Source organism: Colletotrichum higginsianum, chromosome 10 (assembly GCF_001672515.1).
Source record: "Colletotrichum higginsianum IMI 349063 chromosome 10, whole genome shotgun sequence".
In the NCBI taxonomy this organism is placed as follows: Eukaryota; Fungi; Ascomycota; class Sordariomycetes; order Glomerellales; family Glomerellaceae; genus Colletotrichum; species Colletotrichum higginsianum.
In genome coordinates this window covers 1,452,323-1,475,379 of record NC_030962.1, presented here as the reverse complement: position 1 = coordinate 1,475,379, position 23,057 = coordinate 1,452,323, and the positions used below count along the sequence as shown (strand labels likewise).

The 23,057-nt window shown below is 56.3% G+C and overlaps 11 protein-coding genes across 11 annotated transcripts; 3 read left to right on the top strand and 8 right to left on the bottom strand.

The window, feature by feature from the left end:
- Positions 1-186: 186 nt before the first annotated feature.
- Positions 187-987, bottom strand: CH63R_13933 (putative O-acetyltransferase; the record flags this gene model as incomplete). Its single annotated transcript, XM_018308907.1, has 1 exon — positions 187-987. The coding sequence occupies one exon, from the start codon at positions 985-987 to the stop codon at positions 187-189; it is 801 nt and encodes a 266-aa protein (XP_018151225.1).
- Positions 988-1,821: 834 nt separating this feature from the next.
- CH63R_13932 (Defects in morphology protein 1) lies at positions 1,822-3,498 on the bottom strand (the record flags this gene model as incomplete). Its single annotated transcript, XM_018308906.1, has 2 exons — positions 1,822-3,101; positions 3,165-3,498. The coding sequence occupies 2 exons, from the start codon at positions 3,496-3,498 to the stop codon at positions 1,822-1,824; spliced, it is 1,614 nt and encodes a 537-aa protein (XP_018151224.1).
- A 1,034-nt stretch (positions 3,499-4,532) lies between these two features.
- Positions 4,533-5,189, bottom strand: CH63R_13931 (uncharacterized protein; the record flags this gene model as incomplete). The annotated part of the gene is made up of 1 exon (XM_018308905.1): positions 4,533-5,189. The coding sequence occupies one exon, from the start codon at positions 5,187-5,189 to the stop codon at positions 4,533-4,535; it is 657 nt and encodes a 218-aa protein (XP_018151223.1).
- Positions 5,190-6,625: 1,436 nt separating this feature from the next.
- On the bottom strand, positions 6,626-7,924 carry CH63R_13930 (uncharacterized protein; the record flags this gene model as incomplete). The annotated part of the gene is made up of 1 exon (XM_018308904.1): positions 6,626-7,924. The coding sequence occupies one exon, from the start codon at positions 7,922-7,924 to the stop codon at positions 6,626-6,628; it is 1,299 nt and encodes a 432-aa protein (XP_018151222.1).
- Positions 7,925-9,169: 1,245 nt separating this feature from the next.
- Positions 9,170-10,807, bottom strand: CH63R_13929 (uncharacterized protein; the record flags this gene model as incomplete). The annotated part of the gene is made up of 1 exon (XM_018308903.1): positions 9,170-10,807. The coding sequence occupies one exon, from the start codon at positions 10,805-10,807 to the stop codon at positions 9,170-9,172; it is 1,638 nt and encodes a 545-aa protein (XP_018151221.1).
- A 1,418-nt stretch (positions 10,808-12,225) lies between these two features.
- Positions 12,226-12,753, top strand: CH63R_13928 (MFS multidrug transporter; the record flags this gene model as incomplete). Its single annotated transcript, XM_018308902.1, has 1 exon — positions 12,226-12,753. The coding sequence occupies one exon, from the start codon at positions 12,226-12,228 to the stop codon at positions 12,751-12,753; it is 528 nt and encodes a 175-aa protein (XP_018151220.1).
- A 320-nt stretch (positions 12,754-13,073) lies between these two features.
- Positions 13,074-14,858, bottom strand: CH63R_13927 (Major facilitator superfamily transporter; the record flags this gene model as incomplete). The annotated part of the gene is made up of 1 exon (XM_018308901.1): positions 13,074-14,858. One exon carries the CDS (start codon positions 14,856-14,858, stop codon positions 13,074-13,076), a length of 1,785 nt encoding a protein of 594 aa, XP_018151219.1.
- Positions 14,859-15,908: 1,050 nt separating this feature from the next.
- Positions 15,909-17,006, top strand: CH63R_13926 (adenosine deaminase; the record flags this gene model as incomplete). The annotated part of the gene is made up of 1 exon (XM_018308900.1): positions 15,909-17,006. One exon carries the CDS (start codon positions 15,909-15,911, stop codon positions 17,004-17,006), a length of 1,098 nt encoding a protein of 365 aa, XP_018151218.1.
- A 490-nt stretch (positions 17,007-17,496) lies between these two features.
- Positions 17,497-19,116, bottom strand: CH63R_13925 (Major facilitator superfamily transporter; the record flags this gene model as incomplete). Its single annotated transcript, XM_018308899.1, has 3 exons — positions 17,497-18,648; positions 18,691-18,802; positions 18,878-19,116. The coding sequence occupies 3 exons, from the start codon at positions 19,114-19,116 to the stop codon at positions 17,497-17,499; spliced, it is 1,503 nt and encodes a 500-aa protein (XP_018151217.1).
- A 1,416-nt stretch (positions 19,117-20,532) lies between these two features.
- CH63R_13924 (TfdA family Taurine catabolism dioxygenase TauD) lies at positions 20,533-21,847 on the top strand (the record flags this gene model as incomplete). Its single annotated transcript, XM_018308898.1, has 3 exons — positions 20,533-20,976; positions 21,043-21,584; positions 21,646-21,847. 3 exons carry the CDS (start codon positions 20,533-20,535, stop codon positions 21,845-21,847), a joined length of 1,188 nt encoding a protein of 395 aa, XP_018151216.1.
- A 227-nt stretch (positions 21,848-22,074) lies between these two features.
- CH63R_13923 (Cytochrome P450 3A19) lies at positions 22,075-23,055 on the bottom strand (the record flags this gene model as incomplete). Its single annotated transcript, XM_018308897.1, has 3 exons — positions 22,075-22,672; positions 22,734-22,844; positions 22,898-23,055. 3 exons carry the CDS (start codon positions 23,053-23,055, stop codon positions 22,075-22,077), a joined length of 867 nt encoding a protein of 288 aa, XP_018151215.1.
- Positions 23,056-23,057: the final 2 nt, after the last annotated feature.

Genomic DNA, 23,057 nt, shown 5'->3' with positions numbered 1-23,057 from the left:
AGAGGCGGGACTGGAGACACAGGTTGACGAAGAACTACATTTGGGAGAAGTGGCAACAAAAGTTGCCCTTTCGAACATTTCGTCTAAGAAACGGTGCGTGTCCACGATTTTATTTCAATGAGCCAAGTCAACGCCAGCCCTCCTCTCTATCCACCTCAACTTTCCCTCTCTTGTGTCCCACCCCTTTCATTCCCTATCGGGCAAGTTCCCAGGCAAGTCCCGGTACGGATTCGCCGGGTCCGCCAGCTCCTCCTCGACGGTCTGCAGCGTCTTGATGACCCGGGCGGGGCTGCCAACGGCGACCGAGTACGGCGGCAGGCTCTTGGTCACGACAGCACCTGACCCGACGGTGGTGCCCCGGCCGATGGTGACACCTGGAAGAATGATCGTGCCGCCGCCGATCCAACAGTCGTCCTCGATGCGCACGGGGAGGCCGTACTCGACGAACTTGATGCGCGAGAGCACGCTCGTGTCGTGGCCGGCGCAGTATATGCTCACGTTGGGCCCGAACTGGACGCGGTCGCCGATGATGACGAGACTCACGTCGAGGATTGTCAGGCTGTAGGAGGGGTGGGGGGGAGGCCAGGTCAGTCGGTGATGGTCCACAAAGTGCTCCCGAAATTTCACGACGACGAGGTGGACGTACTTGAAGTTGGCGAAGCAGTTCTTGCCAAAGACGACGTTGCACCCGTAGTCGACGAACAGGGGCGCCTCGATATAGGTCCCCGTGCCGACGGCCCCGAGCATGCGCTGCAGGACCTCGGTCTTCTTCTCGCTGATTCCGTCCACCGTGTGCTCGCGGTGGTCGAGGTCGTTGAACTCGCGCGCGAGGCGGCGTCCGCGGTGGCGGCCCTCGACAAGAACGGGGTCGACGGGGTTGTACATCATGCCCGAGACCATGAGCTCGTAGTTTTCGCACCACGGCGTGTTCTCGAGGGTCCGAGCGAGGTCAAGGAGCTCGGGGTCCTTTTGCGATGTAGCGCCCATGTTATGGATGTGAGGGCTCTCAGTGGTTTGAGAAGGGTGTTTGTTTGGTAGACAGAACTTCAGAGGTAGTCCGGGGAGGGTTGAGCAACTTGGAGGTGTATTGAAGACGAGGTCGAGGGACCTTTTGTGGAAACCCTAGCCGTCCAGGACGGAGGACACATACCCAGCGTGTCCAAGTCCCCAGGAATTTCTATTCCGTCGTGGGACTGGGCAAACACCCCCATGGGAGACGAAAGCCAGCTGGGGTGGTCCTCATCGCCAAGCTCCAGAGGCACATGCGGAAGCTCCGCCCCGAGCCACGCCTTCACATCCCCACAAACAGCCACTTAGATCGGGCAGGTGGATCTTAACTTTTGGAGCGAAGAATTCCCCGTCGAGCTTTTGACTGGCCGCAATGGGTAAACACCGGAACGCGCAGGGGTCAGGTCACAAGTCAGTGACTGCCTGCCTGGGTATATCAGTAATGCGGCGGAACCATGAGCCCGTTGCCGTGTACCCGGACGCGGGGCCGGATTCGGGGACGCGGGCCGAAAAGCGGACAAGTGTTCATCCCTCCTCCCCCGCTAGCCGCCACGAAGAAAGAGGTGGAAGGTTGAGTCCGGAATACATTTCCCGTCCAGCTGCTCCAAAACCCGACACGCCCATGACCACGAGACACTCAGCCCCTCTCTGATACGTTGCTCAGTGTTAACATTATCTGTAGCCTGTAGTAGCTCGAAAAGTCATACCCAAAGACTAACCTGATGTACGTGTATGGAATTCCTCATGTAACCGATGCGCCTCGCAAGCAACAAACCCCAGAATACAGTCCAAAAAAGGGGAATTCCAAGAACTCTAGCCATTTGCAACATGCTTCTTGCGACTTGCAAGCCGCTGCCGCGTGCTCTGCAGTCTCTCCTCGTCCATGGCCGACCGCCAGGTGCAGTCGCCAGCGAATTCGCACATCCGGCACTTGTACGCCTCCTCGATCTGCACCCCACGCGGCTCCCGGTCCGCTCGCCACCACTCCATCGTGCTGCCCAGATAGAGATCTAGTGCGCGTTCGTCCATGGGAAAGACTAGGCTGTCGATAAGCGAGCCGTCGCCCCGGTACCTGTACTCGACGGCAAGCAAACGCCCGACAGAGTGGGCGCCATGTGGAAGCGTGTCCCTCAATTCAGCTTTCAGGAGCGGTAGCAGCTCGCGCAGGGTCCTGTACTTGACAAAGTCTGGCGTAGAGGCGCGCGTCTGGGTTGATGACTCCTCGAAAAATTTGGTCTCGCCGTTCGTCGAGGCTGATGACGGCGGGATGTAGTCGCCGTCTGGAGACATGTCGACGTCGAACAGCTCGTCGTGCAAGCTGCCAATCTGGGCAATGAAAGAGTCCGAGAAAGGCGCGTCGGGGTCAAGCCCGTACCGGCGGAAAATGCGGAGGTAGTCCAGCTTGTCCGCCGCCATTTCCGACAAGAACCGCTGGTAAAGAAAGAGCTGGACTTTTGCAGGCCGCAGCAGCGCCGGGCTGTTCGGTGCCTTCATCGAACCCCGCGTTTTCACGTCCGTCAAGTATACCTGGGGCACGTTCGCCGGCTTGTTTGAAGGGAAGTAGGCCGTGATGCTTGACTGGCGCTGGGGTTCTGTCCCCTGGCTCAGCTGCTCCGTGAACTCCGGGTCAGGATTCTCGAAGCTCAGGCCGTCAATGACGCCGTTGACGAGGTTCCCGTCGACAAAGCCCCAGACCTCGAGCTCGCGGGTCATGCCCGTGTCTCGCAACGTCCGCAATCCTTGTATCAGATTCCATATCCGCAAGCCGAAGCCGTCTTCCTTGCTCGCGATCTCGACGCGGACGATGGTATGCACTTGGTCCTCAAGGTCCTGGTGCACCTTAGTTCCCTGCTTCATGGCTGCTGTCCGTGTCTTCCGGCCGTGCGGCAACCGGGTAAGCGTGTAGAAGTACTGTAGCTCACACCAGGCACTGGAAGTCAAGTCGGTGACCGTCAAAGGCTTTCGAGGAAAGGAGCGAAAACGCACAAGCGGCGATCGCGTGTCGTTGGCTGTCTGAACCTCGGGAGCGGCCCACTCTGCTGCCTGTTGGGGTGGTGAAGGAAGGCGGTCATTGCTGGCAAGGGCCTTGCTCACTAGACGCTTACAAGTCAGTCAGTTTTCGACCAAAACAGCCCAGATATCAGCTGAAAACTCACGATCCGGGTAGCAGACGACGGCATCGCCAGGTGACGACGGGGGGGCACCTGTGGGGTTCTGGCCGCGACGGCGACCAAGCCGCAGGGGTCCCTTGGCCAACCCGGACGACTGGTAAGACAGCGCATCGGTAGGGATGTCGTTAAGTCGAGACTCCTCTTCGGCGACGGTGTCGATGCCTAGGTCTGAGGTGGTGGGCGTGGCGACGTGGTTCTGCGACGATGAGGAAGTGGGGGCAGCGACGTCGGTGATGAGCCGGCCCAGCAGAGTCTCGTCTTCGGGAGAAAGATCGTAGCCGTATTCGTCTTCAGAGTCAAGCGAGAGCGAGGTTGCCATTGTGATGCAAATCGGGATGCATGTCGGTGGTTCCTTGGTGGACAGGGAGCGACGGAGGACCCTCGTCGAGGGCGTCACGACTCGGCGGAGAATCGCCACAGAGGGGTATGAAAGTGCCGTTAAGGCCAGGGACGCGTCAATGGTCAAGTCGCGCGGTCACGGGATCTGCTGCGGGGTACGTACAGCGCACTCCACCAATTAGCGATTTAAAATTCTCATCGGTCACAGCAGTTGTAATCCACTGCCGGCTGGTGGAAGGTTGGCGACACCAGGCTGGTACATTAGGCCGATAGCCAGCCCTGCGCGTTCATGCCCTTCAGGGCTCTGTGACATCATAGCGTTGAACGATACTTTGCAGCAACAACACATGAAAACATTCCATTTGGTAGCCTGGGCCTGATGGTAGGGCTGGCCGTAACCTGGCTAACAGTCAAGTCCTTTCAGGCAAAACAACGGAAGAGGGAGATCGGCCGAGGAATGGAAGGTTAGGAGTCATGATGTTCCGGCGTGACAGCCCCACGCAACTGAAGCCATTCGCCGGGACCGAAGGGCCGCTCCGGCCTGCTACCCTTCGCAACACGTAGTGTCGTGAAGCAGGCCTGCTATTTCAACCCGAACCCTCGCGTAGAATTGATCTTAGAAAGATCAACCACTATTCATTCTCTTATTCCTAGACGTGTGGTGCTCATCACACCTACGTAAATCAAGCCACTTTCAAACCGTGATTTTCCATACGTACATGCAGCATTTCACGACATACCACACTGACTGCAAACTTCTAAGTGACACCACTGAGCTCTCCTCATGCATTACACAGCCACTTTCAACGTCGTTGTAAAGAGAACAAGGCCTCGAGCCACCCCTGCTGTAAAGACCTGCTAGCTACGACTTGAGGGTAGCCGTCGATAATGATTCTGTCTGGTCTTAATCGCTGGCTAGCCTGATGCCCTCACGCGAAGGTATCTAGATATACACACTTCACCGACAGCCCTTATGGAAGCACCCTTTTTTCACCATGATCCATCATCCAGTTGCTACTTGAAATCGTCAAAATACTCCAGGTAGATAAAGTCATCGTCCCTACGCAACTCATCCCCTGATCCCCCATTCTTCGCTCCCATTGCTTCGGTCTGAGTTGCTCCGTCTCGGGCTCCGTCAAGCGCTAGGCTCTTCACGGTGAGGGCGCGATCGACGTTGCTCATCTCCGCCCTCATCCTGTCCGCCGTGTACGTCTCCTTGCGAGACATGCACTTGAAGAGAAACCGCAATGGTTGTAGGTGGCTTGCAATGATTGGCCTCTTGCTCCACATGAGAGGGGGATCCGAACGATACCGCAAGAGGGCCGTGTATATCATCGCGTGGTCAATGTTTTTGTTGGTGCCGTCGATCATCTCTTGCACTGCCCTCACGACCTTGTTTCTTGACGGTCCCCTCATCCTCTCGGTCATGGTGAGCTTCTCCGAAAGCCAAGCCAAGCTTTGATGCTTCTCGGCTTCCGTCATGAGAATGTCCTCGGTGTCGATGTTGAAGAGAAGTGTGGCATGTGCGCACCATGTTCCTTGACGGATGTAGGCATCAAAACATAGGAAGTAGCGGGGCAAAGCGGGACACTTGAAACGATCTGCCATGGCCAGTAAAGCTGTTGAAGTTTTGGGAAGCGGCTCAAGCGCTACTTGAGGGGGTTCTGGCATCGTAGCGAATATTCTCTGAGATGCAATCTACTTGTTACTGGTTGGGCAACTGGTGTCGAATGTGAGTAATGGACGATGTTGCTTCGGAACGATTGTGAGGTGCGTGCGTCAACTTACAGAATAGAAGGCGGAGTAGAGAACCGAACCGTTGGCGATTCTGGAGAGTAATTCTCAGCATAAATGGCGACATGGGTTGAAAGAAGAAAATTGGATTTTGATGGACGGGCGGGCGGAAAACAGCGTGTATGTCATGCTTAGCCAGCTTGGGTGCAAAAGACGGAGGGCCCCGCTCGGGGGAAAGAGGATGGACGTGGTCAAGAAGACGACTGCGCTTGCCGGTGATTCAAAAGGGGGGATCTTGGCATGACGACTTTCAAAAGGAAAGATCGCGTTCGACACACAGATCTGCATGTTGGTCTGAAGAAGGGACTCGATAGGGCCTACCGGCCAAAGGTTGTGAAGAAGGCAAACCAGGCAACACCGACTTGGCCCGAGTCAGCATGTGGTGTACATAGTTGCAACCGTCAACGGGTGAGAGCAGTGGGCAGTCGGCATGAAGTGATGGCCCTGCTCCAAGTACGATGCCACTGTCACTGCCACTGTTGCCTTCATTTCCTACCTGCTCTTCTTTTACTGCCTAGCTGGGTGGTACCTTACCTTACCTTACCTTACACTACCTTAGGTAACTAGGTAAATAGGTAAGTGAGGTACCTACCTACCTACATAGGTAATTGTCAAGTAACTTTTGTGTCTCGCTAAAAGCCATTGTGCGCCAGGTAGGAGCTCTTTTGGCCGCTGGCCCGAGGTATGTCGCATCAGCCATGTTCTCGGAGGTGACCGTTGAATGGCCTTTCATTCAGGGCAAGGCCTCTTTCTTGATATGGCAATTTGAGATGTCCATATTTCTCTTCTCGAGTATCCACGCAGTATGACCTGGTGCTGCTTTTGCTTTAGTCGAAGATCTCTCGCCAAAGCTCTTAATCAACCTGGGTGAGTTTGGTGCCATCAACAAGACGATGTTCCAGGGCCATCAAACAAGATTACTGTCACTGCAAGAAATACAAATAGGTTCCATTTCACCTAAAGTAAGCTACAGGTGGCTCTCGAACCATTTCAGCCATGAACTGCTGTCTTAATTCCCCTCCAATACCGGTGTTGCAGCCTCTCTGGCCTTCGTTTTCAGCAAGTTTCCTTGGCGAAGGGTGCAAAGTCACCACTTGCGTCTTGATCCTAGTCTGACCAAGTATTCAAAGCAAACAGTGGCATCCACCTATCCGTACATATCCTGCAATTGTATTTCGGTAGCCCGCCAATGTGACGGCGGCGCAAGTTTCCCGTCCTTTGTACAGGGGCCAAGAGCATATGTGTCCTCCACACCAAAGCCTGCTCACCCACCACGACTTGTAATTATACCCCCGTGGCATTTTTTCGTGCTTCTAACCGCTTTTGAAAAGAATTTTCGTTGTGCGGCCACCTGGCGCTGCTTTGACAGGGCTGGTCCGGCTCGGCTTCGGCTTCTTTATGAGGACCTTGCTCGACTTGAACTTCTTGTCGTGGGCGGTGTTCGGGGCAGGTTCCAGGTTGAGGGCCTTGTTGATCCGCTCATACGTCCTGCTGACGATCACGCCGGCGAGGAACGCTCGGGACTCGTATTCGGTGTCCTTGATCAGCTGCTTGACTGACTTCTCGAGGTCGTCCCAGCGCGCCTTCTGGAGATCGGCGACAAAGGTCGAGAGTGCGATCTCACGGACGCATTCCTCTTCGTACTGAGCCACCTTGCCGAGGACCTCGGTCGCCTTGAACATGCTTGCGAGATGGGCATCCGTGATGGATTTGTCTGCGGGAGCGGTACGTCGCTTCCGCTGGGTGCGAAGAGTACCGCTGGTAGGGGAGCCGACCTCGTCGCTAACCTGGGCTATTTTCTTTCCTTTGGCCTTCGCTGAGGCGCTCTTGGCCGCGGGACTTTCCTTTCCCTTTTGAGGTGTCTTTATCTTTCTGGGTTTCGACACTTGCTTGGAAGGCGTCGTCTCGTTCTGTCCGGCCGGCTTCAAGGCTGCGTTCAACTCCGTTGCAGGCTTCGGTGGTGAGAAAAACGTGGTCATGGCCCGAGTCCACGGCCGTACTCCCATCATGGAGGACTCGGTCGCCGTGGACGGAGGAGCCGGGTTCTCAAACGTGCTCGCTCTCCTCAACGGAGGCAAGAGGAGTCCCAGATCATCATCTCGCTGCTGGGGCTCAGCTGCAACGACTGGCTCCATGTTCATGACTTCCCTCACCTTCTCCGCAGTGTACGTATCCTTTCCATTGGAACAGCGCTCGAGAAACTGGAGAGCCGCCAAGCCCTGACGGATGTCTCGCACGCCGAGCCAGGCGGACGGTGGCATGAGACTGTACCTGAGCAGCGCTGTAAACAAGTTGACCCCGGAGCAGGTCCCCTTTCCGGAACACATTCTGCTGACGCTGTCCACGATCTTGCAGGCTCTGACCGCCCGACTGTAATACGAAATGTTGGAATCCGTGATTTTCCTGGCGAGGAGGCTGAGAACCTCGTTCTTTTCATCTTGAGTGAGGAGCACGTCGTCGGCGTCGGTGTTGAAAAGCTTCGCTGCCAGGTCGAGCCAGTCTTTCTGCCACTGGATGGCGTGGTGTGGCTGCAACGACCACTTGTACTTGCCGCCTCCGCCTCGAGGCAGGTTGCGCCTTTTGCCGTCGATGCCGCTCGCCACTTCAGCCATCTTGCATCTCGATAGCCGAGTCCGACTCTTGATTGCTAGGAATTCTTTGGATGCCAGGTGAAGGGTAGTGGAAGCAAGAAGAAGCTTTCAGACTTCATGGGCTGTTGATGAAAGAGGCTTTCATGAATTTTGGTGGAATTCCGGAAAGGAAAGGAACCAAAAAGCTACTTCTATGGAAGGAGCAGGGGGAATTAACACCAACCCACGGAGAGAGCACATAATTTCAGTTAGGCCTTTGGCGACAAAGCTGCGGCTATGTCCCGTAACATAGGCTGAGCTTGAGGCCGATGGCCGCCCCTGTGTAGGTGGGTGTGTCATTGATGATTCCGAAATAGCCTTATGTTTTCTTTCTTCAAATTCAAAGGTCCAATGTTTCAAGCTTGTCGAAGCATTCAAGCAATCACACACACACACATAGGAGTAAGCTTGTAAAATACACTGAGGATTTCTGCTTCATTACCTACTTCCCAATGTCTAGAAAGTTTGGGTTGAATTACTCTACTTTGATATGAGCCACCCAAGGTTCTTGAGTGTATAAACTCGAATTTCGGCTTGTTTTGCCCAAAAGATTGAAACCACGACGACCCCAAGCAGATCTGAGATAGACCAGCATGTGATCTATCCAGTTTCTGATAGCTTCCTAATAATGACCTCTAAACAAGACGACTTTTATCATTCCATAGCTGCAAGTCGATTGCTTTTGGATATATGATACGGTGGCTGACTTGAGGTATCTAAGACCCTTCCCTACCTGGCCAGTGTTCCAAAGCTGGCCACACCTCAGCCATCACCGCCCTTACTAAAATGAAGTCAGAATAGATATTTTCCTTGCCAACAAGCACGACAGGAGACTCCTGCCGGCTTCTGTTTGTCCAGCCAGTCCCTCCACCCAATGCCACACATTTCCACAAAGCCAGTAATCGTTCTGCTCTTCACCCCTCCTGCCATGTCTGGTAAACGCCTCACAACAATCTTTCAGTTGCTGGACACATTTGTCCCCACAATCACTCAGTTAACCCTCAACATCTTCCGGTCTGTGTCCACCAGCCTTGAAGCACGTCAGTGACAGATTACCAAGATAGGTCTCTCAAATTCGGCATGGCATACCTCTAGAGTGAAGTGACATTCACGCCAAGAATTGCAATCAAATCGTACATGCGGATAAACCTCTGTAATAGCCCTGGATTCATCAGACTACACGCCATCAGTATTAACGAGGTAACGGGGCTGGAATTGCATACTCAGCTATCCAGCGAAAGACTGCGAAGTGGAAGTCTTAGATAGCTTCTCGTCGAGTTCTGCCACAAGCGCCTCCGCAAGCATGACGCGCGTGACCTCGTCCTCGTTCTCGGCAATGTTGTGAGCCAGCGCGTCGGAACCGGCTTCTGATGTCGACAGCAGGTACTTGCGGAATGTCTTGAGCGTGGCTCTCCGAGAAGTGGCATCCGGGAGACGCGCCACCTTGGCCATCTTGCCGGCAGCCATGAAGTCGATGACATATGAGATGCTCTCGTGGCTTGGGGGTGCCGCGGGTGCCCTCGTGGGATTGGTTCTCTTTCGACCTCGAGAGACAGGAGACTCTCTGAGGAACTGAACCTCATCATCATTGTCGCGTCGGCTGTTAGCCTCGGAGTGAACCGCCTCAAGGGCCTTCCCGTTCAAACTTTGTTTTGCAGTGACCACAGGGGCTTTCGGAAAAGGCCGGCTGCGCTTTGCGCTCGGAAAGGGTTCGGTGTCCATGGATTGCGCCATTTGTCGTTTCTTCGCTTGAAACTTCGAGAGCTTGGCATGCCCAGAGGCCGCCGAGGCTCTCTGAGAAATTTGGGCTGGTATTTCATGTTCATGCTCGGCTTTCTCAGCAGTGACTTCTGGTAACAGTACCGTGGTCTTGGGCCGTTGAAAACGACCAAGAGTAGCCTGAGACGGCTCCCTAGGCATGTTTATCGCGGTAAACTTGCGTGTCGGGATCATTGTGTCTGATACAGGGACGAGCTTTGGCGGCTGAGCGTGTCCTGGCGGCTTCTCAACGAGAGAAAGAAGTTCGTCGAGGACCTGTTTCTTCGTCTCGGCATCGTCTTCTCCGTCGTCTTCTTCCTCATTCTCTGAAGGTTGGTATTCCTCGCTCGAATCATCCCAATCAGGCAATTCCCAGATACTGTGGGAGTAGTCTGCATTGGCCCGGGGTGTATACTGACTCGCTCTACACGCGTCGAAACTTTGAGGCTCTGTACCGGTGTGCCGCTGCGTAAAAGTGCTCTGGGTTATCACTCGCGACGTTCGACCAAGGAAGTCTTCCGCGATTTTCCGCAGCCAAGAGGTCCGGCGTGTGGCGAATCCCGTCTGCGTATCGTCCCTCCATTCCGAGAAGAATAGAACGTTGCCTGCGCCGCCAGGGACAGAAACTGCTTTGCAGACACCGTTCTCATCTGGAGAGTGGAGAGCAAACAGCCTGTTGTTGCCAGTGCAATCAGGCTTGTAGACAACCTTGAAGGCTTTATTGATGGCAGGACGACTGTCACGACTCAGTGGTTCCACGTCGTAGGTGTTGACACACTCCCCCTTCAAGACCTCCTGATCTTGTTGGTCATTGTATGCAATGTATAGTGCCGGAAGGAACCACCCGACCCAGACACAATGATGATCACTATGATACTTCTCGAGGTTCTGCTCTTGTGAGGTTGGTAGACGCCAGCTGTCTGAGCGCTGTTTCCAAGTCTTCTTGACTTCGCCAGTCGTTTCGGTCCATTTGTACTCGAGGAACTCAGAGACAGTCAGGAACTGGCCCTTGGGACGGGGTTTCTTCGACAGGAGACCGTCGTCGAAAGCATCAAGCCAGATGTTATAGCAGACCTCTCCAATGGCGTATGCGTGATTTGGCGCCATTATGTCAAGCTGCTATCGAGTGCCGAGAGCTGGGCCTGTTGCTTCTTGTTGCAGCACGATGACCGCCGACCGGTCTCCGTTGAGGTTGACTTGATTTGCCGGACGGGATGAGCTGAGTGACAAGCAGCACGGTCGTTCAGAGGAAAGCCCGACACAAGAATGTGAGGTCGTCGAAGAAGTCGGAGTTGAGAGGAACTTGGAGTGGGATAAAAAGGCGTCTCTTGACAACTGAGGAAAGCTGGTGGCTGCTTCAATGAGCTAGTCAGTTCAAGAGGCCGAATGAGAGGGAAGTAGAGATACCTAGAATACGTCGCTGCCTATTAAAGGCATTCAGTACTCCCGATGAACGCAAAAGTCTGCTCTGAAAGTCTTTGGCCGTACTTTCTCACACGGGAGAGGGATGCGCTGAGGAGGTGGCCAAAGTGAGAGTCAGAAAGGACAACAGTCGAGAAAACGAAATACAAAGAAGAAGCTTCCAGGGAGAAAGAACGGGAGGTCAGAATCAGACTCGTGACTGCCTGGCCCGAGGCAGCCAGATCATAACCAGACTGGGAGGATGAGGCCGGATGTAAGCTTCAGATTTTCACTAGTTGCTGGGGAAGCTTTTTCAGGCAGCCACTTGATCGCCGTCGAAGACACCATTTACTGGGTAGAACAATTGAATTACGACCACGAGCCCAGTATACTGTAGGGGTAATCGCTTTCAGTCAAGCTGCTCAACAGCTATTGATGCGATGCTAGAACTCAGCTAGCACAGGCATTGGTCGTTCCTTCCTCATCCCCCGGCTGCTCCACGCCGGGCGGCGCCAGGCGGCCCCACACAGCGGGCCGTGGCTCTAGCGCCGAATGAAACAACCCTGCTAAAAACACTAACAAAAATCAGCAGAGAATGAATGGATGTGCATTTGGTAAAAAAAGTCGACCCAACTGGGACTCGAACCCAGAATCTTCGCCACCGGAAAGCGATGCCTTAGCCATTAGGCCATCAGGCCTTGATGTTTTGGCTCAAAAAGAGAGTCTATATATCAAAGATTGTACTTGACGCACTTGCCTGCTTGGAATTTCGTGACTGGCAACATTTGTCGACTGTATCAAAACTCCCGAAGGCCAGCCACCTAGACCAACAGACACCCCGGGGGGAGCCGCACATAGACTAACAAACACATGTCAGGGAAGGACTATTGTGTGTAGGTGGTAACCAAAAGAAAGCGCCACCATTGCGCCACCAGGCCGTTGGAAATTTCCGGGGGGGGGGTTCTTTTTGGCATAGACAGGCTTTCTCCAACTGGCTGACTTTTCATGGAGTCAGTGGGTCATAGCCACAGGCCCCATATCCCAGTTGGTGTTTTCTGGGCTCATCCTCACCTTATGACGTGACACACAAACAACTTTCATCAACGCAAGGCTTTCTTTCAGTCATGAGCCGAGTCCCTACAATAGCCACCGTCGTCCGCGGCGCGAGCGTCAACATCGTTCTCAAGGCCGACCAACCCACCGGCCGCACCGTCTCCGGAACTGTCCAGGATGTTCTGACCCGCGGCAATCATCCTCGCGGCATCAAAGTGCGGCTCACCGATGGACGAGTCGGAAGGGTGCAATCCCACGCTGGAACGCAGACGACCTCGGCCGGCACAGAGCAAGAAGTTGCGGGACCTAGTGCCGCGGGAGCGCTTGACTTTGGAGGCGGACGACCGCCGCAGCGCGAACGGGGTCGTCGGCAAGAAGCTGAGGCTGGCCTGCCTCCGTCGCAGGTTGGTCTCGAGGCCTATATCCGCCCGGCGAAGCAGAAGAACGGAGGACGAGCCAGGCCCGCTGCGGCTCGCGACATGGAGAGAGAGGAGACGGCGCCCCTCGCGACGTCCGAGGTGGTGACCTGTCCCGTCTGCGGCGATTTTGAGGGAGACGCGGCGGCGGTCGAGCATCACGTTGCCGCTCATTTTGATTAAGGAGTCGCGGCTCTTACGACATGGCATCTTCACCGAATCAAGCCTGACCTCCTATTCTAAGCCCGACACACGATCCCGTTCCTTGTATGCGGATGACACGAAGGACGCCACGGAAGCTTCGGTTGATGCTTTGCTTACTCTCCTGGGAGCATCTCACCCGGAACTCATTATTCTGACTATTGACTCGCATTCCATCGCTTCCAGCGACAGAGACGTCTCTCTTTTACTCTCTAACGACCGATCTCGAAGTCTAGCAAATTTTAGACATCTCATCTCGGCTTCGTCTCTAAATACCACATCACCCGCCGACGCAAAATCTTTCAAAGACGATACCTGAAGCCGGCAGTCTTCCAATCGGTCACATCCTCATAGTCTTCGGGCCGCAGCTCGACCCGGTCGACCATATCCGCGACGTCATTGGCATTTCCGTCCGCCTGCATCACCTTGCCACCACCGACAGCACCCGCACCTCCGGCGCTGCCCTCGTACCCCTCCTCCTTGGTGCGCTTGGCGTTCATCCACTGCAGGTAGAACCTCAGGCCAAGCGCCAGGACGACGACGAGCGCGTAGCAGATCATGATGGTGCGGAAGGCCGTGTTGTAGTGGGGCTCCTCGGCGGCCTTGAAGAACTGGGGGCCGGCGATGTTGCCGGCGCAGTAGGCCAGGAACAGCAGCGCCGACATGGTCATCTTCTTGGTGACGCCGCGGTAGTTGGCCTGGACGAGCGACATGGCGAGCGGCATGGCGGCCGGGCCGGGGGACAGGAGGAAGTAGGCGAACAGCTGAACGCCGCTGCTGACGCTGTCGCGGGAGTAGATGATGGCGGCGCCGGTGATGCACGGCAGCACGATGATGGCGATGAGGATGCAGTTCATCTTGCGGTAGCGACCCGCGAGCCAGCCGGTACCGGCGATGATGCCGGCCGAGAGCAGCGAGTAGGGGATGTTGATGAGGGTCGACTGCAGGCTCGTAAAGCCGAACGACTTGATGACGAGGTTGGCGAAGTTCTGGGTGCCGCCGTTGGGAATCTGCGTGATGATCTCGAGGCCGAAGATGAACCAGGTCTTGGGGTCGACGAAGCACTCCTTGACCTGGTCCCACTTCCAGGCCGTCTTCTCCGTCGAGCCGGTGCCGGCGACGACGACGCGGTCGGCGGCGTAGCGGCGCTCGTCGGCCGTGAGGAAGCGCGCCTTGGAGATGGTGTCGGGCAGCCAGATCCAGAGGACAAAGGCCCAGACGAAGGTCAGGACGCCGAGGACGATGTACATCCAGCGCCAGGGGCCGACCTTGTCGTCGTTGGAGATGTGGCCGAAGCCGAAGGCGACGAAGGATGCGACGAGGCCGCCGACGCTGTTCCCGGCGAACCAGATGCCGGTGCGGGTCGGGATCTCGTCGCGGGTGTACCAGGTCGAGGTGAGGAACATGAAGGCCGGCGTGATGGTGGCCTCGGCGATGCCGAGAAGGAAGCGCACGGTGAGAAGGCCGCCGTAGTTGCGGCAGGCGGCCGTGAGGGCGACGACGGCGCCCCAAAAGAAGGTGTTGGCCGTCATGTACTTGGCGACGGGCAGCCGCGCGATGAGGATGGAGGTTGGGTACGTCCAGGCGAAGTAGCCAAAGTAGAAGATGCTCGACACCCAGCTGTAGTTCTGGCCCTTGAGGTTCTGTGCGCCGTCGTCAGTAATCATGAACCAGAACGACGTCGATGATCGGACAGTAGTGTAGGTTCGGTAGTGCTGCCTGTAAAGCACGGAGAAACAACTTACCGTGTCATTCCTGAGACCAAACACGGACGCGCTCGACAGGATGGTCTTGTCCATGAAGTTGAACATGTACGTGATGAAGAGCAGCGGGATGATGTTGCGGTCGATCTTGCGGACAATCTTCTTGGCCATGCCGCTGTCAATGTGCTGCCGCTCCCCATCCCGCACCTCGGCGGGAGGGTGCTGCTGGGCGTCGGATGATGATTCCATGTTGGCGATCAAGCTCTGCCCTTCACCGTTGTCGTCGAGATGGTCTGCGAGAGAGCCCGGGTTCGTTACGGGCTCCAAGAGAGTCGCGTGCCGGGACCGCCACCGGGTGGTCGCCCTTTTGAAGAGGGCTGCCATTCTACGCAGACCCCACGGCGGGGAGGGGCTGGTACGACTCTCCGCGGCGAACGGGAGCAAACGGAGAGAAAGGGGGCGAGAGAAAAAAAAAAACCAGTTCAAGATGCTTATCTCTGCCGATCTTGGCCGACCAAAACGACGCGTTTGGCTCCCCCCGCCTGCCTTTCCAACCACCGCGAACCGAAGGGTGCGCCGACGGCTCGATGGGACGGACAACGGGCAAGGGAGATAAGCAGACAGACGGTCGCGGAGACGATGAACTAAGAAGAGGGGCCCGACCGGTCAGCGGCCGCTAGACTCCGCTGAATAGACGGTGTTACCCTGAGCTCTGGGGATGTCGTCCCACCTCTAGGCTCTCTCCCTCCTCTCTCGTCCTGTCGGCGAATATCCGAACCGACAGGATGCGACGGTACTCCGCCAGTCAGGAACGCCGCACAAAGACCTATGTGGAGAGAGTGATCGGAAGAGACCGGTCTGGTGGAAAGCGAACACAGGATCTGAGATGGCTGGACGAGATGTGAATGGACAGTTTCCCGTTGAGCGTCTGAGCCGTTAATTAGGCCGTGGGAAACGATTCACGTGTGAAGATGCCAGACAATCATGGTTGGCTACTCATGCAAAAGAATTCCACTGAAAAAAAGACAACAGAAAAAAGTCTAAACCCTGCTTAGTGTTGCTCTTATCGAATCCTGTTACCCCACATTGCTGCGAACATCGGCCTCCCAACCCCGTTCCAGGTCTGAGTAACTAACTAGTGATGATTCCGCAACTAACTGAGATACCAACACCAAAACTCGATACGTTTCTCGCCGATACAAGTCCTTGGACTGTCGGCTGTTGTCCGAGACGGCGGGGCTTTGCGAAAAAACGCCCTAGCTCGAGACCAGCGAGATATCGCTTCACGCAGGGCGACAATGAAGACATACTAATCTCAAAGCCAATGCGTTGACTTATCTCAAGATATTGATTGATTGGCCCATTATCATAGGACCGCTTCTCACCTATTCGGAAAGCCCTCGACTAGGAATCTGCAACCAGGAACAATCCGCCATGAACGGCCTAGAAATCTCCCCCTTCATCGCTGCCCTCCCCAAGGTCGAGCTGCACATCCACATCGAGGGCACCCTCCTCCCGGCCCTCCGGTGGAAGCTCGCCAAGCGCAACAACGTGCCCCTGCAGTACGACACCTACGAGGCGTTGCTGGAGTCCTACAACGTCTTCTTCAACCACCGCCCGGAGATCAACGGCCGCGTGCCCGGAATCCCGACCTTCCTCGAGGCCTACTTCGCCGGCTGCGAGGTCCTCAAGACCGAGGATGACTTTTACGAAATGTCCATGGACTACCTCCGCCGCTGCGCAGAGATGAACGTCCGCTACGTCGAGCCCTTCTTCGACATCCAGGCGCACACGCGCCGCGGCGTGCCCGCCGAGGACGTGCTCAACGGCTACCTGAGGGCCCAGCGCGAGGGCGCCGCGCGGCACGGCGTCCGGTCCAACTGGATCTTCTGCTTCATCCGCGACGAGAGCCTCGAGGACGGGCTGGCGGCGTACGAGACGGCGAGGCCGTGGGCCGCCGGCACCGTCGAGGGCGGAAAGGGCCTCTTCCACGCCGTCGGGCTCGCGAGCAACGCCTTCGAGAGGCCGCCGATGCTCTTCGAGGCCGGGTTCCGCAGGGCCAAGGCGGACGGCTTGCACGTGACGATGCACTGCGACTTCGGGCAGAAGGACACCCACGAGCACGTCCGCGAGGCCATCTTCGAGGTCTGCGGGAGGCAGGGCGCCGAGCGGATCGACCACGGCCTGGACGCGGCGGACAGCGAGGACCTGCTGCGCGGCCTGTTGGACCGAGGCATCGGGCTGACGCTGTGCCCGCACGCGTACCACCGGCGCACGCCGACCGAGGTGCTGTTCCCCAAGATCCGGGCGCTGTGGGACAGAGGCGTCAAGTTCTGCATCAACAGCGACGACCCAGTGTACATGCACGACGTGTGGGTGAACGGCAACATGCAGAAGGCGTACACGTACTGCCGGTTTACCAAGGCGGACATGGTGGCGCTGGCGAGGAACGGGGTGGACATGTCGTGGGCGAGCGACGAGGTCAAACGGGAGCTTTACCGGGAGCTGGACGCGGTCGACGTCTCCGAGTAATTCAGGCTTTCTTCCTGGAGGAGCTCGAGAAATAAGTGAGTGTGCTACTGCGTGTGTAGGGGCAGAGTATGACATGAGTGCTGTCCAATACAGCATATGTCCATGTCCATATGCTCAGTATCCTCGTGTGTATTCGGTGGTTTCAACCGTAAAGACTTCCTCTCTTCTTACTATACAGGTTAGAAAATTGGAACTCTTAGTGGAATTGGTCATCATTGATCCAAATGGTATTGTCCATGATCACGAGGGCAATAGGTCTCTCTCTGTCTGCATGTTGAACAAGCACAATAGTATAGCTGCACGACCATCATGATCTCATCTTGTTTGAGTGTGTCAACAGTGAGTACAGTCCTGTTATAAACTTTTACTCTCGGTGTCATTTAGATAGTTGCTGACCAATTCTAGTGTCCAGTGATTGCGCCTCTCGTGTGTCCAGAAGCAACAATGACTATTAGAGGCCGACGAAAAAAGCGCGTTCATGTCCAGTGTCCTAAGCCGCAACTCCCAATGCCTTCTTCCCCAACTCACGGCGGTGCAGATACTTGATCAGCAGAGACGTCCCCGCCATGCCAACCGCGAAGAAGATCATGGTGATATACCCCTTGGGATACCGGGGCGCCTCCACCTGCTGCCAGATGATGAGCGGCAACCAGGCCTGGATGACGTAGGCCATCTGGTTCATCGAGCCCGTCACGATGGCCCGCTCCTCGTTGTCGTCCTTGCAGATCTCGTGGGCCCAGGCGAACGTCAACCCGCTGATGCCGCCGCCGAAGCCGACGAGCAGGAAGCAGCCCCATTTCCACGCGTCGGGGATCGCCCATGCCGCCAGGCTCGAGTAGATGACGACGTTGAGCACGCCGGAAAAGACGATCGGCGGCCACCGCTCGCCCTTGAAAACAGAGTCGGAGGACCAGGCGTAGATCCACGTCGTGACGACGGTGATGGCAGACGTGATTGTGGGGTAGGTGTTGTAGTCCTTGACGCTGTAGCCTTCGCCCTTGAGCCACAGCTGGAACGCGGGCTGGCTCATGATGCCGCATCCGTTGTTGAAGAAGATGTACAGCATCGTCAGCGCGTAGATGTGCCAGCTCGTCAGGATCTTTTTGATCTTCGATTTGGTGTACGGCTGCCGGTTGGCGCGTCCCTCGAGCTGCATGCGTTTCTGCGCGAGCGCCACGTCGTCCTTGGTCAACCACCACGCCTTTGTGATTTCCGGCACGTCCGGGAGGAAGAAGAAGCCGGCGATGGCGATGGGCAGCGAGATGACCGTGTCTACGATGAACAGCCACTGCCATCCTTTCCATCCGTGGACGCCGCCGAGGTTATACACGGCCGCCATCAGGTATCCAGAGAACATGGAGCCGATGGAGCCGCTGGAGTGGAAGATGCAGGACCTCTTGGCGAGCTCGTCCTTGCGGTACCAACACCCGATGATGTACTGCATACCGGGATAAAAGGTGCTTTCGGCAAGGCCGATAAAGAATCGGAGGACGTAGAGCTGGGTGACGTTGGTGCATTTGATCATGAGGATGGTGAGGATGGCCCAGGTGCATTCGCAGGCGGGGATCCAGATGGAGGGTCGGACACGAGTGAGAAGGATGTTACTGCAGGTGATAAAGTCAGCATTGCGTCTCGAGGCTCTCTAGAAGAAGAGGCTTGCTTGCCTGGGAATCTCTCCAATGACGTATCCGACAGTCCAGCATGCTTGCATGTAGTTCAGCTCGTTGCCGAAGAGCTTCATGTCTTCCTTCATGCCGGACACAAAGGCGTTGTTAATGTTGATCTGGTCTAGGTTCCTTTGGGACAATAGGTCAGTATGGAGACTCCTCGGCGCTCACCGCGTGTTGTGGGTGGTTTATCAGCCAACCTACTTGATAAAGTATCCCAGACTCGCAAAGGTGAGGATGACGGCGTCGAGTTTGAACATGAACTTCCGCTCTTCTGGAGACTTGTCCAGCGTGTCCCAGACGTATGACCTCCATGTGAGCTTCGGCTCTTCTTGCAAGAGCTCGGTGACGGCGGGTTGCGACTCCTTGGCCCCGACAGAAGTCGGCGACTTGCTCCGAGGCGAGTCGGCGACCGCGGTCTTCTCGATCTCGGGGGCTCCCATTGTGAAAGGCCAAGCTAGGCTGGGATTCCAAAAGTCGAATTGATGTCTGATGAGAAGAATGCGACAGCGCACCTGGATCGCATCAAAACTCTCAAAAAGCTCACATTTCACCTGAGCAGCCATAGAGCTTTATACAAGCCATCTGCGCTTTTTTTTCCCAATCTTTTTTTCCCAATCTTTTCATCCTTGTCCAGGGTCCATCGGACCAACATCGGACTTCTTGCAGAGGCAACGAGGGGGGGAAAACTGGACATGTCGCTGACGAGGTTTCTGGATACAATGGCGTGCTGCAGACACAGGCGCGCGTCTGTCGCCCTCCCGACGGACAACATCCGACAACATGTTCTCACATATCTGTAGTTACTGCGACGGGTGTGCATCGAATGTTCGTTGCGGCTCTACGGCACGATCCGAAGCCAATTCACGCCAAGTAGTCTGGGCATGAGCTTGGTGCCCTTTGCAACTCTTGCAAACGCCAAGTACAGTGGCCGAACATGAACCGCTGTTCTGCCAGAGTTAACCAGTCTTGGAAGCTTGGCAAACGACGACAACAGTCATACTGCTACTCACTAATCTACGGCTTCCACGGAGGCAGCACTCACACACACACACACACACACACCCACGAGCTGGAGCATCGAAAGAGGAGAAGTCGGAGTCAAGATATCTGCAGGCTGACGGCTTCCCCCACCATTCCCTCCCAATAATGCCTCTCTCCGCACCGGTCTAGCTCGAACCATGCTTTATCGCGAGGATGATCTCTCAAACGGGATTGGGCTCCGTGGTTTCGTCGTCGAGCACACAATCGGGCCCTTGTATCGCGCAACCCCACCCGTGAGTCGTGATGCACCGACGGCCCCCCGGATCCGCGAACGCGCGGGGAGGGGGGGGGGGCTTTCGGCCAAGAGACCAACAATGATGCTGTCCAACGGCCGGCTGATTAAACCCTCCATCACCTTTGGCTAGAGACCAATCTGAAGGACAAGGCAGCCTTGGTCTCGATCGCGTGCTGCCCGCGACTTTTGTTTGGCGAGCGCGTCCCCGACATCCCGCGGACCGCCTGGTTCGATGATGCGCCCGTGTTCCTAGATTCGTCACCCTCGATGCATATGAAACCATAGATAGTTCCCTCCAGATGGGCAGTTTGACCCCGCGATTATTGGTAATCGCTATTTTCTTGGTGAGCATGATCACGTTGACGAATCCACGGGGACGGGATGACCACCGTCGTGTCAAATCAGAGGAGTTGCATTTCAAGACATAAAAGAGGCTGTCTGCGTCCAGTTTCTAGACGGAACTTGTAGATCGAGACATTGTCACTATAGCTCAACCCCAACCCACAACGTCCATAGGCCAACAATCTGGTCCAATTTACTCCATCAGAGCCCCCCACCAGCTCCTCCGAGATCGAAAACCATGGTTCCCGCTCCCATCGACCCATCCATCACTGACGTGGCGGAGCCACGGAAGGACACCCTCGGGCTCCCCGAAGCCACAAAGGCGAGATTGGTCAAGGCCGGAGTCGACCTGTCCAACGGGTACCCTTACCGCCCCTCGCGGCCGCTGTACCTGGACGACGCGTACAAGATTCGCAACAAGGAGCGCGAGTACGTCGACGCCGGCTCGAGGGCGGACAAGTCCAAGAAGAACCTGCTCGGCGCCGCGACCAAGGTCACCAACCTGACGGCCCACATCGGCACGGAAATCGAGGGCCTGCAGCTGAAGGACCTCACCCCAGAGCAGAAGGATGAGCTTGCCCTGTTGATCGCCGAGCGCAGCGTCGTCTTCTTCAGGGACCAGGATCTGTCTCCGCAGCAGCAGAAAGAGCTGGGTGACTGGTACGGAGAAGTCGAGGTCCACGTAAGTCTTGCTTTTTCCGGCGTCTGATCAGGGGGGCCGGATACTAATAACAGCCCCCCCCGGTAGCCTCAAGTCCCGCAGGTCCCCGGCGTTCTCGGCGTCACGGTCATCTGGCCCGCGCTGATGGCCACCGAGAGAAAGGCCAACTTCCGCAACCCCGGCGGGGCTTCCAGGTGGCAAACGGATCTGGTCCACGAGCGCCAGCCCTCCGGCATCACCCACCTGCACAACGACGCCGTCCCGCCTATCGGCGGCGACACCCTCTGGGCCAGCGGCTACTCCGCCTACGAGAAGCTGTCCCCGGACTTCCGCAAGATCATCGACGGAAAATACGCCGTCTACAGGTCCGCCCACACATACCTCGACCGGAACGACCCCGAGGCCGGGCCCAAGCACATCGAGCGGGCTCACCCCCTCGTCCGGGTGCACCCGGCCACGGGCTGGAAGTCCCTCTACGTCAACCGCCTCTTCACGACGCAGATCATCGGCCTCGACAAGGCGGAGAGCGACGCGATCCTCAACTACCTCTTTGACGTATACGAGAAGAACGTCGACATCCAGGTCCGCTTCAAGTGGACCCCCAACACCAGCGCCCTCTGGGATAACAGGTTGGTTCAAATCACGATCTGATCTGATCTGGTAGTGACACTCCGGACTGACGCGATGCAGGATTACTATCCACAACGCAAGCTGGGACTACGAGGGAAACCATCCGCGCCACGGCACGCGCGTGACGTCCCTGGCCGAAAAGCCATACTTTGACTCCGAAGCGCCGACCCGCCGTGAGGCTTTGGGCCTGCTCGGGCCGGACGAGAAGGAGGAGCTTGGCATCGATGCCACCACGAGAGGGCTCAAGGATTTCTCTCTGTAGATTGGGTGCCTACCGTCTTCCTTAAGTAATGCTATGTCATGATCAATACCTCGATGAGAGCTCTCAGTTTGAACTCGAAGCGGAAGAGTCTCGCTCGATGTTGCTGTTCTATTTCTTCCTCTCCGGCCCTATTCTCACCGTTTCAGCTAGGATGCATCAGTCATGAGATGCTATATCTTCCGAGTCTTTCAAAGAGCCAAAACGTCTCTAGGCCCATTTGCGCCAAATCAGGTAGCCTTCCTCACCAGAACATTGTAGTCGTGCCAGACATAATCGTTCCCGGCGTCCCTCTCCCACACGAAAGTGTCCCTGTTCGCCATCTCCAGGTCGTAGACGAAAGCGATCTTGGCCACGGTCAGACGGATGGATTGCAGCGCCATCTCGCGACCAATGCACACCCGCGGTCCCACCAGGAAGGGTCGGTAGCTCGTCCGAACGTCGTGCTCGAACACGGTCCCCGGGCCGTTGTCAGTCCACCGGTCGGGTCTGAACTTGTCCGCGAGTGCCCAGTACTCGGGCCTGCGCTGGATCGTCCAGATGTCGGCCGACACGTTGACGCCCTTGGGCACGTAGAGCCCGTCGATCGTGGCGCCCGGGGAGATGCGGTGCGACCCGCGCCCGTTGATGGGCGGCGTGAGGCGGAGCGTCTCCTGGACGCACGCGTTCAAGTACGAGAGACGCAGCACGCTCTGCGCCGTGATATCCGAGACCGACGAGTAAGCACCACGGACCTCTTTCTGGATCCGTCTGTAGTGGTCGGGTCCCCGAAGCACGTGGTAGAACACGGCGGACAGAGTCGTGGCGGAGGTGTCATAACCAACCATACTGTTGCAGATTAGGGTTCATTAGGACATTTTGAGACGGCAGGGGATCGATGTCTTCTTACGCGAAGAGAGCCGAGTTGCTCAGGATTTCAGCTTGGGTCAGGCCTGCTGACTCCTTTGCGGAGAGGATGGCGGTGAGGAAGTCCTTCCGCCCACCTTGTCGTTCGATGCATCTTCCACGATATGTTAAAGTGCCAGCGGTCGTAGAGTTGAAATTTTCACTCACCCTCTGAGCTGGTTCATCAAAAGAAAGTTCTTTGGGACTCGAAACACGTGCGGCACGGTCATGACCGGCAGCTTCGCAAGCCGGCCAAAGATCGGAATTTCGGTCAAGAACTGGAACAGCTCCAACAGAGGCGCCCCTTTGCCATAGGTGTACTTCATCT